At 38.9% G+C, this 17,791-nt stretch overlaps 1 protein-coding gene across 1 annotated transcript in view; it reads left to right on the forward strand.

Annotated features, from left to right (window-relative positions):
- The window catches only part of dhx57 (DEAH (Asp-Glu-Ala-Asp/His) box polypeptide 57), a 73,609-nt gene that overhangs the window by 22,117 nt on the left and 33,701 nt on the right, over nt 1-17,791 (forward strand). The window contains exons 6-12 of the mRNA XM_028820515.2: nt 1,955-2,133; nt 2,321-2,442; nt 4,116-4,311; nt 9,312-9,436; nt 12,239-12,372; nt 15,691-15,745; nt 17,059-17,261. Coding sequence (XP_028676348.1) covers nt 1,955-2,133; nt 2,321-2,442; nt 4,116-4,311; nt 9,312-9,436; nt 12,239-12,372; nt 15,691-15,745; nt 17,059-17,261 — 1,014 coding nt within the window. The remainder of the gene's footprint in view (nt 1-1,954; nt 2,134-2,320; nt 2,443-4,115; nt 4,312-9,311; nt 9,437-12,238; nt 12,373-15,690; nt 15,746-17,058; nt 17,262-17,791) is intronic.

Here is a 17,791-nt window from a genome sequence, read left to right on the forward strand (position 1 = left end):
AAGTAGTTTTTTTTTTTTATTACTGAGCTTTCAGCCCCTGCCAGGGGCCTTCATCAGAGGATAATGCTTAGACTTACAAGAATCAAAGGCAATATATAGCAAACATTATGACAGCAGAAACACGAAACGCAGTTTATAGCATTCCATGCAGATCTTGCCCAGCGGTATACATAGGACAAACATCAAAAAGAATCGCAACATGTATACATGAACATTGCAATGCTGTCAGAAGAAAGGACTCACGATCACTGATCTATACACATACTAAATCAACAGGACATACATTTAACTGGGACAATGTACAAGTAAGATTTAAGGCCAGTACTAAAAGTGCCAGAGAGCTGGCTGAATCTTGGCTATCAATTGAGAACGCCATCAACAAACATTTGGACATAAATCCAGCATATGCAAACTTAAGAATATATTCATAATAAATAAAACTTTACAACCAATACCCCCCCCCTCCTGATCACACTTAGCTCCCCACCAATCCACATAATTTTTGCTATATATTGCCTTTGATTCTTGTAAGTCTAAGCATTATCCTCTGATGAAGGCCCCTGGCAGGGGCTGAAAGCTCAGGAATAAAAAACTACTTCATGATATGTGATTCATTTTCTCCCTTTGTGGATCTCCAGCTACAAATATATAATATATAAATATACAAATGGGGTGAAAGTTTGAGTTTTGAGTTGGTCTACAGATTTTAGGCCTCTTTGAAAGCAATTTCACCACAACTGAGGAAAGATGAAGACTTTTGTTTTAAGAAGGTGTGATTGTGTCATATCATTTCTTTTCACATAATAATAAAATTTGCTTGTAATATTTCACTGCTAAAATCTTAGCATTATGTAGGGAAAGCTATGTACTGAACACTTTGACGAGGGAAAAATGAAAAACGTTTGGCACATAAACGAAGTGGCACATAGTTGAAACAGAAGATTTTTTGGCCACTGCGCTTTGAGCAGAAGAATGAAAAGTGGAGTTATCTGATGTGGCCAGTAGGAGATGCCGCCAATCCCCAAACCTCAGACACACACCAACTCAGTCCTATGTTCAGGTCGAGTTCTTCTAGTTTGCACCGTTCCTATTACGTGCTCTTCTAGTTAAACAATCATAATACCATCCATCCATTTGTCCTCCTTATCTCCTCCAGCAGGTGTTGCCTTCTTCCTCCCGACTCTGACCTCTAGAGTGAGGTAAGGTGGCTTCTTTTATATTTGACCCGGGAATATTTCCGGTGCCATAGTATTACAACCGGGAATCTCTTTTGAGCCTGGGTAAAGCTCCTTAAAGGAGTGAAGTCTTTTTCTGTCAGTGGGTCCGAAGGAACCCATTAGGTCTGTGTTCCCGAACTACACATCCCATGTAGCCCTGTGGTCGTCCCAGCCAAGGGTAGACAAGGAGAACACTGCCACCTACTGTACTGGGAGCAGGACTGCCCTTTATATGCTGTGTCCCCCAATCCATCCTTTATTTCCTCACCCCGACTAGGAAAGAGAACAGTAACCATCCCAGCCAGGATGCACATCCAACCAAACCGTTCTTCTGTAATGGCCTTCCAGCCAGGTAAGGTTCCAGTCTCAGGATGGCAGTCCACTCATTATGGTAGTTACGCTCATCATAATACAAAGAATTAAAAAAAAAATCAAAACAGTTTATTACCAAAAGAATCAAATCCTGGAGGTTTGGAATATGTCCTTATTTCTTGGATACGTTTTCTCCCCCTAGAAAACCAAAGTGCATGTAACATTTCTATATTTTTGCTTCAATTGGGAAAAATTCTTTTATTAAATAATCAAAACACTTATTTTTTTTTCGGTGCTTATTTGAACATTGAAGAGTGCCATTGAACTCATTTATAGAAATATAAAACAGTTATAAAATGTTACAGTATGGGATTCTTTTGTGCAGCCTGATCATTCATTTTAATAAAGTAGTGTTTCTCTTTCAGTGAAGCAGGATTTTGAGTTGGAGGATGAAGAAGACCCAGAGGAGGAAACTCAAACCGTACCTGTGGAGAATGAAAGTTATGTGAACTTCAAGAAAAAACTCACCAAAAAATTTGAATGGCGACCTGAAAGTGTGGAGCTGGAAAATGCTAAGCTGTGCCGACAGTTCAGAAGCAAACAGGTCAGTGAATTACAGGACACAAAAAAATAAAACTGCTAACTGGTACAAATATTCTTACAGTGTGCAAAAGTGCTGAAAATACGCATGTCGTTCCCAGTTAAAGCTATGAATTGTTCTGTTGTAAAAATGCAAATACTCTATCTGTTGTCTTAATAAAAAATGATCTATGATTTTGTTTTTTATGAAGTCATCCAGGCGCTTTATCTCAATGTTGCAAGAAAGACAAAAGCTTCCTGCATGGCAAGAAAGAGAAGCCATTTTGGAAACTTTGAGTAAAAATCAAGTTCTAGTTGTGAGTGGAATGACTGGGTAAGAATGCCTTTTAAAACTATTCAACATTTTGATATGTTCCTTTGTATTCCAAATAATTTTGAAATGTTATATTTAAAGGCTTGATAAATAGGATTTGACTGATAGCTCTCTAATAAAAAGGCTTTGTTAATTTTTAGAATTCATCAGTGTGCCTTCTGTGCTGTTATTGGTAGCTGCTTTTGTCCCTTTTGTTACTACCAGGACACACATTTTACTCCAATCCACCAATGGGTTTCCCTCCTGCGTAGCCTTACTGATTTAACACACAGGACTGATGTCAGATAGCGGCTCCACAGCATACTGGTGTCTGTTTGTTTAGTTGACTCACCCATGCAAATTATAATGTTAAAATTGGTTACATGTGTATTTTTCAAATTGGAATGCTCACCAAGTGAGAATTTTCAAATTATCTACTGTATGTACTGTGCACTATCATGGAAGAGATTTTACAGTCTAGTATGGTACAGCAGGGATCTCAAACTCTGGTCCTGGAGGGCCGCAATGGCTGCAGGTTATCATTCTAACCCTTTTCTTAATTAGTGACCTGTTTTTGCTGCTAATTAACTTCTTTAATTGACTTGTTTTTTAAGATTTGTTGCCTGGAATTTCTTCATCGTTCCTCCGAATTGCTTCGTTTCTTTCCTTAAACAGAAATGAAATGTGAAGTGAGTGAGCCAACAGAAAAATACTAAGTCAGGGCCTCAAACTCCAACCAGTTGCTTAATTACACACCAATTCTTGTTGTTAATTAATCCCGTTCTTTAATTCCATGGCTTGTTGCTGCTCTCATTGTGCAATAGCGGACATTTTCAAAATTGTTGATTTTTTTCTTTACTTTTCTAAGAGCACTGGTAGAATGTTTTGGGGACCTGAGCAAATCAACATTCCTGAGACCTTCACCTTTCTTTATTTTCAGATATTGTGTGATGGTCACAGTTTGCCGGTCCTGTTTTGGCGTATTTTGTATCTCATTGTTGTTTCGCTCCTAATTAAGGAAAAAGAAACAATTAAGGGGTCCGAGTCTTCAAGAGCAAGTCAATTAAATGAATTCATAAGAAATTAATTAGCAGCAAACACAGGTCACTAATTAAGAAAAGGGTTAGAATGAAAACCTGCAGCCACTGCGGCCCTCCAGGACTGGAGTTTGAGATTCCTGATGTACAGCATTAGTCTTGGCAAGTATTGTACAGACGAGAACACATAGAAAATGTCATCTTTTGGGATGGAAAATGCATTCAGTACACTTTCTTATCTTTATCAAGTGCTGTTTGAGTGATTTTCATAGATATTGACAAATCAGTAACTGCAAGACTTAAAAACTATGGATGCTGACTCTCCCAAATTAGTTACTGAGCAGCTGACTGTGAATGATTCTTAAGTGTCTCCCATTTTGCTAAATTTGTTTTTGGTCTTTACTTCCTTCTGTTGTCTCTTTTTAATATGAAAAAATAGTGGAGAGAACTGCAAAGACCAACTGAGGTGCAGCCTTAGTAATATACCGTACTTTACTGTCGCTGTGTACACTGGTTAGTTTGCCAGTTCAATTCCTGTAGTAAATATGCAGGGTTTTTGGGATAAAGGAAGATGAATGTATATATTCAGCTCCTATATGAGTTATTTTTTAAAGAAATAAAGTTTAAATGCTCAAAAAAATTTTTTTGTTCTTCCAGATGTGGAAAAACCACACAGATTCCTCAGTTCATTTTAGACCACTCTCTAAAAGGTCCTCCAAATGCAGTAGCCAATATCATTTGCACTCAGCCCAGAAGAATCTCTGCAATCTCAGTAGCCGAGCGTGTAGCTCATGAGAGAGCCGAGCGTCTGGGTACTTCAGTGGGCTACCAGATCAGGCTGGAGAGTGTAAAGGTTAGTGCCTCACTGCCGCCTTTTATACGTGCAGATACTTCATGTGCATACTTACCAATCTTTACATGTTGCGCTTTTCATGTGTGATGATCAGTTTTGTCCCCTTGTCATGTCACACTTATTCCCAAACAGGCTGATGTTACTCGATTATATTGAGATCTTTTGTAAGTCACTTTGTTACAAGTTAAAAGTGTCTGCTAGGCAAATAAATGTAAATGTTGGTTTTCAGTATTTATATTTCTGTGGTTCTTTGTGTAAAGAAAGACCTCCTTATGTTTGTGCGAAGTTTCCAATTGTGTCCCTGTGTTCTTGATGAACTCATTTTAAAGTCACCGTTTTGATCCACTGGACTAATTCCCTTCATAATTTTAAACACTCCAATCATGTCTCCTCTTAATCTTCTTTTGCTTATGCCTACACTTGCTGTGCTACCCATCAATGTAGACCTTAGCGATAACGTTTGCAGTGTACCATACAATGCTTATGTCATGTTATTTGCCATTTGGTATGGGATTTGTAAAAAAACAGTGGATGTTTGTAATGCACATTTTATCACTAAAAATGTTTGTGATGTGCCCCTTGTTGGAATGACAGAGGCACAGCAACCAGATGAGCTCATAGATAGACACACAAATACTTATCCTTTATATTAAGGTGGAAAACTCAACTGAACGCTCAAAACATTTTGATCCTATCCCTATGTGTGTATGTATGTATATCTGTATATATATAATATATATATATATATTACAGTATCTCACAAAAGTGAGTACACCCCTCACATTTTTGTAAATATTTTATTATATCTTTTCATGGGACAACAGTGAAGATGTGACACTTTGATACAATGTAAAGTAGTCCGTGTACAGCTTGTATCACAGTGTCACATGACACCGGGGAGGGAAAATGGCTAACTGGGCACAATTTGGACATTTTTCACTTAGGGGTGTACTCACTTTTGTTGCCAGCGGTTTAGACATTAATGGCTGTGTGTTGAGTTATTTTGAGGGGACAGCAAATTTACACTGTTATACAAGCTGTACACGGACTACTTGACATTGTGTCAAAGTGTCATATCTTCACTGTTGTCCCATGAAAAGATATCATAAAATATTTACAAAAATGTGAGGGGTGTACTGACTTTTGTGAGATACTGTATATGTGTGTGTGTGTGTGTGTGTGTATATATATATATATATACAGTGGTGTGAAAAACTATTTGCCCCCTTCCTGATTTCTTATTCTTTTGCATGTTTGTCACACAAAATGTTTCTGATCATCAAACACATTTAACCATTAGTCAAATATAACACAAGTAAACACAAAATGCAGTTTGTAAATGGTGGTTTTTATTATTTAGGGAGAAAAAAAAATCCAAACCTACAGATAGATAGATAGATAGATAGATAGATAGATACTTTATTAATCCCGATGGGAAATTCACATACATGGCCCTGTGTGAAAAAGTAATTGCCCCCTGAACCTAATAACTGGTTGGGCCACCCTTAGCAGCAATAACTGCAATCAAGCGTTTGCGATAACTTGCAATGAGTCTATTACAGCGCTCTGGAGGAATTTTGGCCCACTCATCTTTGCAAAATTGTTGTAATTCAGCTTTATTTGAGGGTTTTCTAGCATGAACCGCCTTTTTAAGGTCATGCCATAGCATCTCAATTGGATTCAGGTCAGGACTTTGACTAGGCCACTCCAAAGTCTTCATTTTGTTTTTCTTCAGCCATTCAGAGGTGGATTTGCTGGTGTGTTTTGGGTCATTGTCCTGTTGCAGCACCCAAGATCGCTTCAGCTTGAGTTGACGAACAGATGGCCGGACATTCTCCTTCAGGATTTTTTGGTAGACAGTAGAATTCATGGTTCCATCTATCACAGCAAGCCTTCCAGGTCCTGAAGCAGCAAAACAACCCCAGACCATCACACTACCACCACCATATTTTACTGTTGGTATGATGTTCTTTTTCTGAAATGCTGTGTTCCTTTTACGCCAGATGTAACGGGACATTTGCCTTCCAAAAAGTTCAACTTTTGTCTCATCCGTCCACAAGGTATTTTCCCAAAAGTCTTGGCAATCATTGAGATGTTTCTTAGCAAAATTGAGATGAGCCCTAATGTTCTTTTTGCTTAACAGTGGTTTGCGTCTTGGAAATCTGCCATGCAGGCCGTTTTTGCCCAGTCTCTTTCTTATGGTGGAGTCGTGAACACTGACCTTAATTGAGGCAAGTGAGGCCTGCAGTTCTTTAGACGTTGTCCTGGGGTCTTTTGTGACCTCTCGGATGAGTCGTCTCTGCGCTCTTGGGGTAATTTTGGTCGGCCGGCCACTCCTGGGAAGGTTCACCACTGTTCCATGTTTTTGCCATTTGTGGATAATGGCTCTCACTGTGGTTCGCTGGAGTCCCAAAGCTTTAGAAATGGCTTTATAACCTTTACCAGACTGATAGATCTCAATTACTTCTGTTCTCATTTGTTCCTGAATTTCTTTGGATCTTGGCATGATGTCTAGCTTTTGAGGTGCTTTTGGTCTACTTCTCTGTGTCAGGCAGCTCCTATTTAAGTGATTTCTTGATTGAAACAGGTGTGGCAGTAATCAGGCCTGGGGGTGGCTACAGAAATTGAACTCAGGTGTGATACACCACAGTTAGGTTATTTTTTAACAAGGGGGCAATTACTTTTTCACACAGGGCCATGTAGGTTTGGATTTTTTTTCTCCCTAAATAATAAAAACCATCATTTAAAAACTGCATTTTGTGTTTACTTGTGTTATATTTGACTAATGGTTAAATGTGTTTGATGATCAGAAACATTTTGTTTGACAAACATGCAAAAGAATAAGAAATCAGGAAGGGGGCAAATAGTTTTTCACACCACTGTATATATATAAAATGTTTGTGTGTATATATACAGTATATACTATAATATATATGTGTATATATATATATATATATATATATATATATATATATATATATATATATATATATATATTATAAAGACTTGTTCAGTCTGTCCATCTTCGCACAATCACAAATTATAAAATAAGGAGTCCATTGGCTGGGCTGCTTCTTCACAGCTTCAGCATTTTGGGTTTGAATCCCGTGCCCTGTCATTATCTTGCGGAATTTGTTCTCGCCATGTTTGTATGTACATTTCTCTGTGTGTTTCAGTTTTCCTTCTACATCCCACATGTCAAGTCAGTTTATTTTCATATAGTACTCTTTACTGAGTTTAGATTTAGTGTGCTGCAACAAGTTTACAACTAAAATTCAAATTACATATTTTACAAATTGCCCTATGTATGCTCACAAATACAGAATAGGATAAAAATACAGTTAAACAGCAATTTCAATTTAAATAACATAGACAGATTCTTACAACACAAGTCTGTTAATATTGCAGTTGAGGTATGGCCAATGCAGTGCCGACAGTGTGGTGTAGTGGTTAAGGCTTCAGTTATATTGGAAAGTCAAGGACACAGCCACAGTTCTGGAGACCCAGGGCACTAGGATACCCACACCCATCTGAATTTTCTACATTATTATCAGTTTCTACTAGGTGGTCTAAAATAAAGATTAAATCTTCTACTTCTTTCAGCAGCTCCCGTCAGGGGTTGCCACAGCGGATCATCTTTTTCCATATCTTTCATCTTTTTCCATATCTTTCTGTCCTCTGCATCTTGCTCTGTTATTTTTTTGTATTGTTATCCGCATATTGATTTAGCAAAATTTTACACTGGATGCCCTTCCAGATGTAACGCTCTCCATTTATCCAGGCTTGGGACTGGCACGAAGAAACACACTGGTTTGTGCATCCCCTGTTGGCTGGGTTAAAACGAAGATTAAATCATTTCATCTTTTCATTCAAAGACTCCTAGTATTTCTGTATCAGCTTGGCAGTAATGCAGTAGCACCAAGTGCCACAGAAACATACAAAGAAAAGAGAAGGGTCGGTAACAACTTATAATTATTGTTGTGATTACTTATAAATCTTTGTTTGCAAGACTTATTAGCAGAAATGCACGTAAACACTGCTAATCAACAGCTGCAAGTCAGAGCACTCCAGGTTAAGATAGTGAGTCTTCAGTCTGGATTTAAATGGTGAGAACAATATACCATTTCTTTCAAAAGCAGGTAGATCATTCCATACCTTGGCAGCCCTGTAACTAACGGCTCAACATCCCACTGTTGTTTTATTGATACTGTACTTGTAATTTTTTTTTTACTGGATTAGCATCACCATATCACAATATGCACTCTGGTTTATATATAGTGATATGTTCAGATAAGTAATGTAAAGCTTTATACATTATACTGGGTAAAGACTGAAAAACAGCAGTTATGTGGTCATACTGCTTAGTTATCATAGTGATGAGGAGGTTCTGAGCCTAAGGACCCGCACTGGTATCCGGAAGGTTGCCGATCCAAAAGGGATCCTACTCAGGTTAAGGCCCCTGAGCAATGCCGTTAATCTGTAATTGCTCCAGGGGTGCTGTACAATGGCTGACCCTGTGCTCTGACCTCAAGGGGTATGCAAAAAACTAAGAAATTCCTAATACAAGAAATTGCATAAGGCGAAACAAAGAACAAAAAATTGAATTGATTCTTACAGCACCATTTTGAATTAACTGAAAACTGCAAACAGAACGATATGAACAGCCTATCACTAAACACTGCCGTAGTCGGCCCTTCTTCCTGTGTAATGTCCATTTTCCAGGTTTACCTGTGTTGTCCTGTTGCCCCTTTAAAAGAGGTACTGGAGTAAATGCCTTTACAGCCATGTGCTCTTCATGATGTTAATCTGCTTTAGACACCTTCTGCGACACTCGAGGAGGTGTGATGACCCTGTTCTTTCCTTGGCTAACAGGAGTATTGCAGTAGTCTGTTCAAGTAGAAGTAAATGCGTCAGTTCATTCTTAGTATTCTGCATATTTAGAAATGGCTTAACTTCTACCTCCATGTTTTCTGATTCTTACATGGACTTTCATTTTCTAGTCTCCCTCCACTAGGTTACTGTATTGTACCACTGGTGTGCTGCTAAGACGATTAGAGGGCGATGCAGAGCTCTGTGGCGTCACTCACGTTATTGTGGATGAAGTACATGAACGAACAGAGGAAAGGTAATATTTAGAAACTGCTCTCCTTTCTTTTCTAAATCAGAATGCTAATTAAGTATTGTTAAACAAATGTAAAGTGAAACAGCAACAAAGGGAGACATTTAGCTAAGCTGCAATAACAAAAGTATTTGTTTCATTTGAAATTGTTTGCTTTTATAGATAAATAAAAGATAACTTGAGTGGACAGATGATATCACATTGAAAGGCGTATTTCATTTATTCCATAAATGTAGCTTCCCATCATTTAGTTTTTTGTAATTATGTCTCTTAAAGGAATACTTCACCCAAAAATTTTATTTTTTTGTTACCTTCCCTGTGTAGATTGTAGATTGTAGAAAAAAACTTGTAATCTCATGTGTTCAAGCAGAACAGAGATAAAAAATAATCAAGATTGAATGTAATATAAGCCAATATTGACCTGTGCTGTACAATGGCAAATGTCTGTTGACAAAAGAAGAGGAATCTCATTTTACACGATCTACATGTCAGTGGACAACATTCAATAAGCTGCATTTTTTTGCCAAAATATTATTAAATGGATTCTTCCGGAAAAATCTCCACACTTTATAAACTAGAAGGGGAAACCACATGGGATAGAGTTTTTGAATTGAAGAAATGACTCTTAACCACTTAATTAGGGGGAGAGGCAGGTCTTTAGCCAGCAGCACACCCTGCTTGTTTAAAATGAAGGCTGATTATCCTTCAGGGATGGCATTTTTTCCAGTTCCCTATCGGCTTTGAGAGTACCACCACCATACTTAACATATGCTAAAGTAGTGGTCTTCTAGTGAAATTGTGTCTGATTTTCCTGCATGCAATCAAAAGTGGTTCGACAAAGCCCTTGGATGGGGTGACCTTCTACATGAATGTAGCAGACAACGGAGAGACATTTTGCCTCTCTGTCAACTCTTCATTTAACTTCAGTCTTACCGTCCTTGACATGCCTCTTGGACTAGCAGGGGGTCTGTTCAGGATTGAGCTCAGGCAGACTCCGCCCCCATTCCAGCTGTTGGCCTGTTTATGTCCTTTAATCTCGGGCAGCTGTATTCCCCCAGGCTAGTTGGCCAGTCATTTCATTTGGAACTGATTGGCCTTTGGAATTTCACCTGCATGCAGAAAGTCTTATCTGATCTAATAGTTCATAAATGTACCAGAGAAAAAATTGACCTGTTTAGCTTCCCTTCTGGTATAGCGGGTCAGCAGCTTCAAAAAAAAAAAAGGGCCAGGTTTTAATCCGTATAGCCGTGTCGTTCTCCGTGGGCGCAATTGCACAACTGCGGGAAGTTAATGAGGTAGTTGGAGTGAGTCGCACCTGCACGTGTGGGTGTGTTTGTTCTCAATTGCTTCATTGGCTTCCTGCGATGTGTGATTAAGGCGCTGTGCCCACAGTGGCGCGCGGGGCAACGGGGATATGTATACGGGTCGACATCAGGAAAGGGGGGATATGGAATATGCAGTGGAACCTCGGGTCAGGACCGTAATTCGTTCAAAAACTCTGGTCGCAACCCGATTTGGTCATGACCTGAAGTAATTTCCCCCATAGGATTGTATGTAAATACAATTAATCCATTCCGGACCATACGAACTGTATGTAAATATATTTTTTTAAAGATTTTTAAGCACAAAAATAGTTAATTATACCATAGAATGCACAGTGTAATAGTAAACTAAATGTAAAAACATTGAATAACACGCGAAGGATGATGGGAGGAGAGCTGACCTTGCACGGTCTGGCAGCAATGCATGCAGGCAGCTAAGACGGAGGACGACCGAAAGGAGCTCGTGGCTGTTGGGTCTCCGCCGGCTGCGGGAGCAATGGGTGAGCCGGGGAGAATGAGCGAGAGAGAGACTGCATTTTAACTTCTGCATTTTTTAACCTCGGATTTTAAAGGATTTATTTGTGGTTTTTTTTATCCCCACTGAACACTTGGTTTTATGATTTATTTATTGAACCTGATGCACTGCACTTTGGACACTGTGATTATTGTTTTAATAAAAGCACTTTGTCAGTTTTTGGAAATATCCCCTGGCTTCATTAGAGAATTGTCCTCGTATGTCACCTCATCTCGGTAACATTACTGACGGTGTCGGGTTCAGAGCTCCCCATAAGGACAACGGGAGCATGGAGCGGACCTGTATCTTCACATCCCTGCATTTTAAAATCTAATATTGTTCAACATTTTAAAAATAAAAATTATTAACCCACTGCGATGGGTTGGCACCCTGCCCAGGATTGGTTCCTGCCTTGTGCCCTGTGTTGGCTGGGATTGGCTCCAGCAGACCCCCGTGACCCTGTGTTCGGATTCAACGGGTTGGAAAATGGATGGATGAAATTATTGACCCATATGCTAGATAATACTCTCCATTACAATGTCTTTGCAGCTTGACTACAATGTTACTGAAGTTACTGCTCTTGAATTTTTAAGCAATAATAATACTAATTAATATATTATTGTCTCTTTATTTCTCTTAAGTGTTTAATTGCTGGGCATTTAAGTACATATTGCACTCTACATATAATTTGCATGTGACAAATAAAATTTAACTGACTTAGAGAAGAATTATTCATTTCAATGTGTTTTGTACACTGATTCTGCTTTGTATGTAAACTGTTTATGTCCACAAACCACTTTTACTAATTGTCTATTTCTTACTGTGTAGACTTTTCTATTTTTTGGATTGACACTGTAATATCTGTCTCTTTGTTTGTGAAGTGGAGTGCAAGAGAAAAAAACTCATGTTGTGTGTTGATAATTTGATTCCCTGATATATGACTTGTGTGTATGTGCTGCTGTTTTCTTATAGTGACTTTTTGTTGTTGGTCTTGAGAGATCTGATTGTTCAGAGGCCTAACCTACGTATTGTATTAATGAGTGCGACGCTGAATGCGGCCCTTTTCTCCCAGTACTTTGGCTCCTGTTCTATTGTTAACATAGCAGGTAAGATCTCCTGTCTTGTGGTTAACTATTTGTTTTTTTAGCTGGCAGTCAGTAATATTATAACGTACTTCAATTATTTACCTGTTTTGCTGCCTGCGAGTTATTGTAGCTATAATTGTGTTTGTTTTGTATATAAATAATTGCATATTTTTATTTGGTATAATTTTATTTAATTTCTAAACATACTATCCAGAAGCCTGATACAGTGTCATTGAATTACACACATTTGTATTTTACTTGGATTATACTGTATTTTGTTCAATAACTCATTTACCAAAGTAAGAGGAGTGTTGATAGCTCATTTTACAGAACTGCAGTTTTTCCTCTCTGGGTTGCACATCATCTGTGAACTAATGGCTGGGGCTTTATAACAGAAAATGCTTTCCATGGATCTCTATTTAAAGAGTTGTGACTTGTTCCCCCTTTTGCTGGTGTTTACCATGGCTGCTTTTGTAGTCTTATTATTGTTGTCTTTGTTTGTCAAAAACCACTACCATCTTTATTTAGTAGGCACTCTGTATCTATATGGAGTCCCACGCCCTGAAGTGCACTAAGGGAATAAAAAGGCAAAATGGACATTTGCAATGTACTGTATGTATACAGGGTGGCAGAAATAGGAAACAGAATCAGGGGTCAGAGACTGGCAAAGTGGCAAGCAACTGAGTTGAAAGAGAGTAGGTGACTTGTGAGACCAGCTGGCAGACTCTAATAAGATAGAGAGCTAGGAAACTGTGGACAGCTTGATTGCTTTGCTAAATAAAATAATAAGTTGCCTAAACTTTAAAAGCAAAAATGTGAAGCAAATACACTGTTTACACTTTGTCAAGGATGACAACAGGGGTAAGGTCTTTCTAAATGACATTCACAAAACTCACAATTTTCATTCAACAGAAACACAAAGGGGGAAAAAATCACATCTTCAAAAGAGGTGTCAGTCCCTTAACAATTTAATTCATTCAGTGTGATTTAGAAGAATTTATAGCAGGGTTCGAGTTCTTCTTGAGTTTTAACTGTGGTTTGGTATCACCGTCTGCTTCAGTAGTAGTATACAGTATATACCTGTAAGGTAATTCGTCCAGTATCAGAAACGCCAAGGACTAAGAGCCCCACTTGAATCTTTGGCAGCACTATCTACAGACTACCACTTCCAAGGTCACATCTGGTCTCCTCTGAAGTATCTCCGGGTCTGGCACAACCCCACAAAATCCCTGGGGTTATCTGCCCAGAGCTCCCTCTGGTGGCCTCAAGAATCCCTGCCAGACTGCCAGCTCATTTCTAACCAAAGGGCCAGAAAAGCTTGAAGGGACCTCAACAGTAGCCTCCTGTTGCCTGCAGTTACAGGGCTGGGGAGTGTGCACCCTTTTATTGTGCACTCCCTACTGTCCTTCCATTATATTTATATCCCTTGAGTAATTCATGCCTGCATCTCTACCTGGTATCTCTGCTAGGGCAGGTTGTGCTTGGCCTTCTGTCCGATATGTTTCCTGTGCCTGTTGATACGGGCCCTGACCCCAGTCACCTTTACCGGAGCTTATTCCTGTTGTCTTTCCACTATTTAATAGTAACTTTTTAGTTTTGCCCTGTGCATTGCTATTTACTGGTTTTCATTTGTGTTTGGATATCTGCAGTGGTTTTGTAAGAGGTGCTGAATTCTAGGATAGGCTCTAGCTCCTAGTGACCCTGAATTGGAATAATGGGGTTTAAGATTGTAAGCTTAATGTAGTGACAAGCTGTGCTACCCTTCTAAGACAGGTTGAAATCTAAGCAATGACTGTACACCTCAGCATATTCAGCTTTAACGTTTGCAGCGCACCATCTATTGGAATGTATTTTGTAATGCATGTAGTAATAAAATGCAATGTGTTTTTTTCATTCCAACAGATGGCGCACCTCACACATTAACACTGCTTTTACAAATTCCACACCAAATGGCATATAACAGAGACATAGCAACCAGATGGACACACAGACGCACACACACAAACAATTGTCCTTTTATTAAGGTGGGCTTTAGTTTGAGTCTTCAGCTTCATCTATACTCAGTTTTAGATCATGGAACTACAGTAGTTTGCAGTGTGGTTAAAAACAAAACCAACAGGAATGTTAAATGTGCTTTGTCATTTCAGAATACATTTTATCTTTTTTGCCAAAAGTCTTCCATTTGCACATTGATGCATGGTTCCCATATCCATTTATGTAGCAAATTATTCATTTGATGAATGTTGATTTAGTTCAAAGCAAAAAAAAAAACTATACTTTCAGAATAAATAACACTTTAAAATGAGAAAATTCTTTCTTACTAACCCAAATACAGGGAGATTCACTTAAAAGATGCCCTGAATATTCCATAATAACTCTCACTAGGACGAAGCAATCTGAATAAAACAACGTACGATGTGCTCCTCAGTATATGGAGCTTCGATCAAGTCGGGATGAGCCTGCGTCGGAGCGATGAGGTAGGCACCAGACAGCCGTCGCGACGTTTAACCTCCGTTTTCAACTTCTGGGTGCATACCGCTTGTACCCCTTCGCTCGGTCACTTGACGTCTCGTCAGGATCGTGGTGTACAGTATTGAGCAGCGCATCTTCATGGTGCAAACCTATTGGGTCACCAATTCGTTTAAGCGATGTCAGAATCAACTGGATGATTGCGAGTTAACAGAAGGTTACTTCCAGCAAGATGGAGCAACGTGTCACACATCAGCAAGGAACATGGCAGAAATCGAGTCCTTGTTTGGCAACAGGGTCAGTCATTTCAAAGGGGCTTTGGCCACCATGGTCGCAGGATCTGACACCACCAGACTTCTTCCTTTGGGGTTTGCTCAAAGGAAAAGTCTATCAGAACAAGCCTCACACTGTGGAAGATTTGAAGGAAAACATCCGACGTGAAATTGCTGCTATTCCCAACGAGATGCTTGCCGATACATTCAGGAACGTGGAGCGCCGCGTCCAAATGTGTCTGGCAGAAAACTGACACCACTTCCAGCATCGCATGTCATGCAATCGATTACATGTACGTCAAGGTATAGAGCGTATTTTTTTGGTTCAGATTGCTTCATCCTAACGGGAGTTACAACAGAATATTCGGGGCCTTTTTCGAGTGAATCTTCCTGTATAATTTGTGGTAGGCTAGCGATTTATTACACAGAACTAAGGCATAAATATATCAAGTCACAAATAAACCACCCTGTGTAATGGTAAGAAGTTCTCTAGTTGTGCAGTCACTACCCCTTCTTATATAAATACACTTTGTTTGGTAGAAAATGTTTTGGTTTAGTTTGATACCATAAACTTATTTGCTTGTTTTTCTTTTATAAGGCTGTACATTTCCAGTTGATCAGTATTTCCTGGAGGACGCCATTGAAATAACAAGGTAACGAACAATTTTATTTTATTAGATTAGATAATCTTCCCTTTGGGGAAATTCAGATGCAAACATCTGCAGACACCAAAAAAAAAATACCAATGATGCAGACTCACAGGACTAATAATACAGCCAAACAATCACTTGATAAATTAATATAAATAAACGTAACAAGCACATCGGGTGGAAACGTTGAATTGCCCCATAGCAGTGGGCAAAAAAAGACCCCTGGAGGTGTTTCTAAGCACATCATGGTGGAATGAGCCTGTGGCTAAAAGTGCTCCAAAAGAGCGCCTCCTGCAGGGGATTTTTCATGACGGTATCCAGTTTTGCCACCATGCTTTTTTACACAGGAGCTTCCAAGGTTGGTCCTGTGACAGAGCAGGCTTTCCTGATAAGTTTTTACAGTCTAGCTGTTTGCAATACTTTCAAGCCACAGGATGAAACTATGAAAGTTAATTCTACATAGATAAAGCTGACAAAGAAAGTTAGAAATACCATATTTTAGCCGTTGATTCCGTTTTTTTGTGGGACCATGTAGACAAAGTGCTATCATTTCTACAAGCTGTGACCAAAATGTGTGCAAATCTCCTTAATTGAAAGTCTGCCATTTGCACTTTAATCACGTCTGAATTGTTTGATTTGTAATTTTAAACTGTGGATCAGTGGGGGAAATCAAGGAAAAATGTGTCTCAACTCCCAAACGTTATGGAGGGCACTGTATTAACATAATATTACACTACAGTGATATGTTTATTTCTCTTTATACATTTAACAGATTAGCAACACATAATTAAACCTTGTCAAAATATTATTCTAATTTCTAACAATTATTTATTTTAACACACAATTTTTTTTTTACGGCTCATGGGCTATGCCAGATTTTATCATTCACCAATTCTTTCAGGTTTCAAGCTGAATCATTACCTGAGAACGATTATCAAACTAATTCATATATAATAGAGAGAGAAGTAGCAGTTACAATTTATGTTCTTAAAAGAATGGAAAAATGAAGCAGAGGAAATGTGGCTTAGATTGTTCTTGGGTTTAACAATGTCTTGCACCACCATTTTTTAATTTTTTACCCTACGACTCATCAGTAACCCAGACCTGTATCCATGCCTGATGACACCTGAGTGTGTAGCATGAGCTTAAAGAAGAAGCAATCCTTATTGTCTAAAAGGAACATTTTCTGCATTAGGAATTTAAATAAAGACTGCTGACATTTTATAAATCTTAATTTTTCTTTTTACACAGTGTACTTTCACATCTCAGATGTCACATGCATTTCCCTTTTCACCGATGCCTTCTGTCATTAACAGATATGTCTTAGAAGATGGAAGTCCGTATATGAAGTCTGCACGGCAGTTAAATCAGCCAAGTAAAGGGAAGAGCAACTGGAACCCCGTGGATCAATTGGAGGAAGACATGTGGTCATACATGCATTTTCAGAAAGATGACTTTGTCAAAGATTCCCTGCCAGATCAGTTGTTAACATTTCAACAAATGACGATACGATATAAAGGTATCTCTAAAGTTTAGCTCTTTATAAACTAGCTGCTCCATAAGTAGAGGTGTGGAATTGAAAGAAGGGGGTTGTTTACCTGTTTGATCCCTCTGAAATGTTCAGGTTTGATGCATCATTTGTATCCACAAGACAAATGAAAATGCAAAGCACTGCTGTTGACTACTTCTCCATGTTTGATGCAGCTGCAATATCAAATCCGTAGTTACCCTTCCCATGATTGTATAGAACGAGGATTTAGTCTTCCTGTCTTGTCGTCATGCCTCAAAGTGGTAATATAATATGTTTGACTTTGGGCATCTAGCCCAGGGGTGGGCAAACTACGGCCAGTGGGCCACATCTGGCCCGTTGGACATTTTAATCCGGCCTGCCGAAGATTGGTACAAAATTGCCCAAATCAAATCCTATCATAATCATGACTGCATTCATTTGACCTTGTCCTGTAAGGCCTGGTGTTCCACCAGGTGGCGCATTAGGTGCAGTGATACATTGACTTGATTTTGCGGAGCCCAGGTTACTCTCTGTTATTA

This window comes from Erpetoichthys calabaricus, chromosome 15 (genome assembly GCF_900747795.2).
Source record: "Erpetoichthys calabaricus chromosome 15, fErpCal1.3, whole genome shotgun sequence".
In the NCBI taxonomy this organism is placed as follows: Eukaryota; Metazoa; Chordata; class Cladistia; order Polypteriformes; family Polypteridae; genus Erpetoichthys; species Erpetoichthys calabaricus.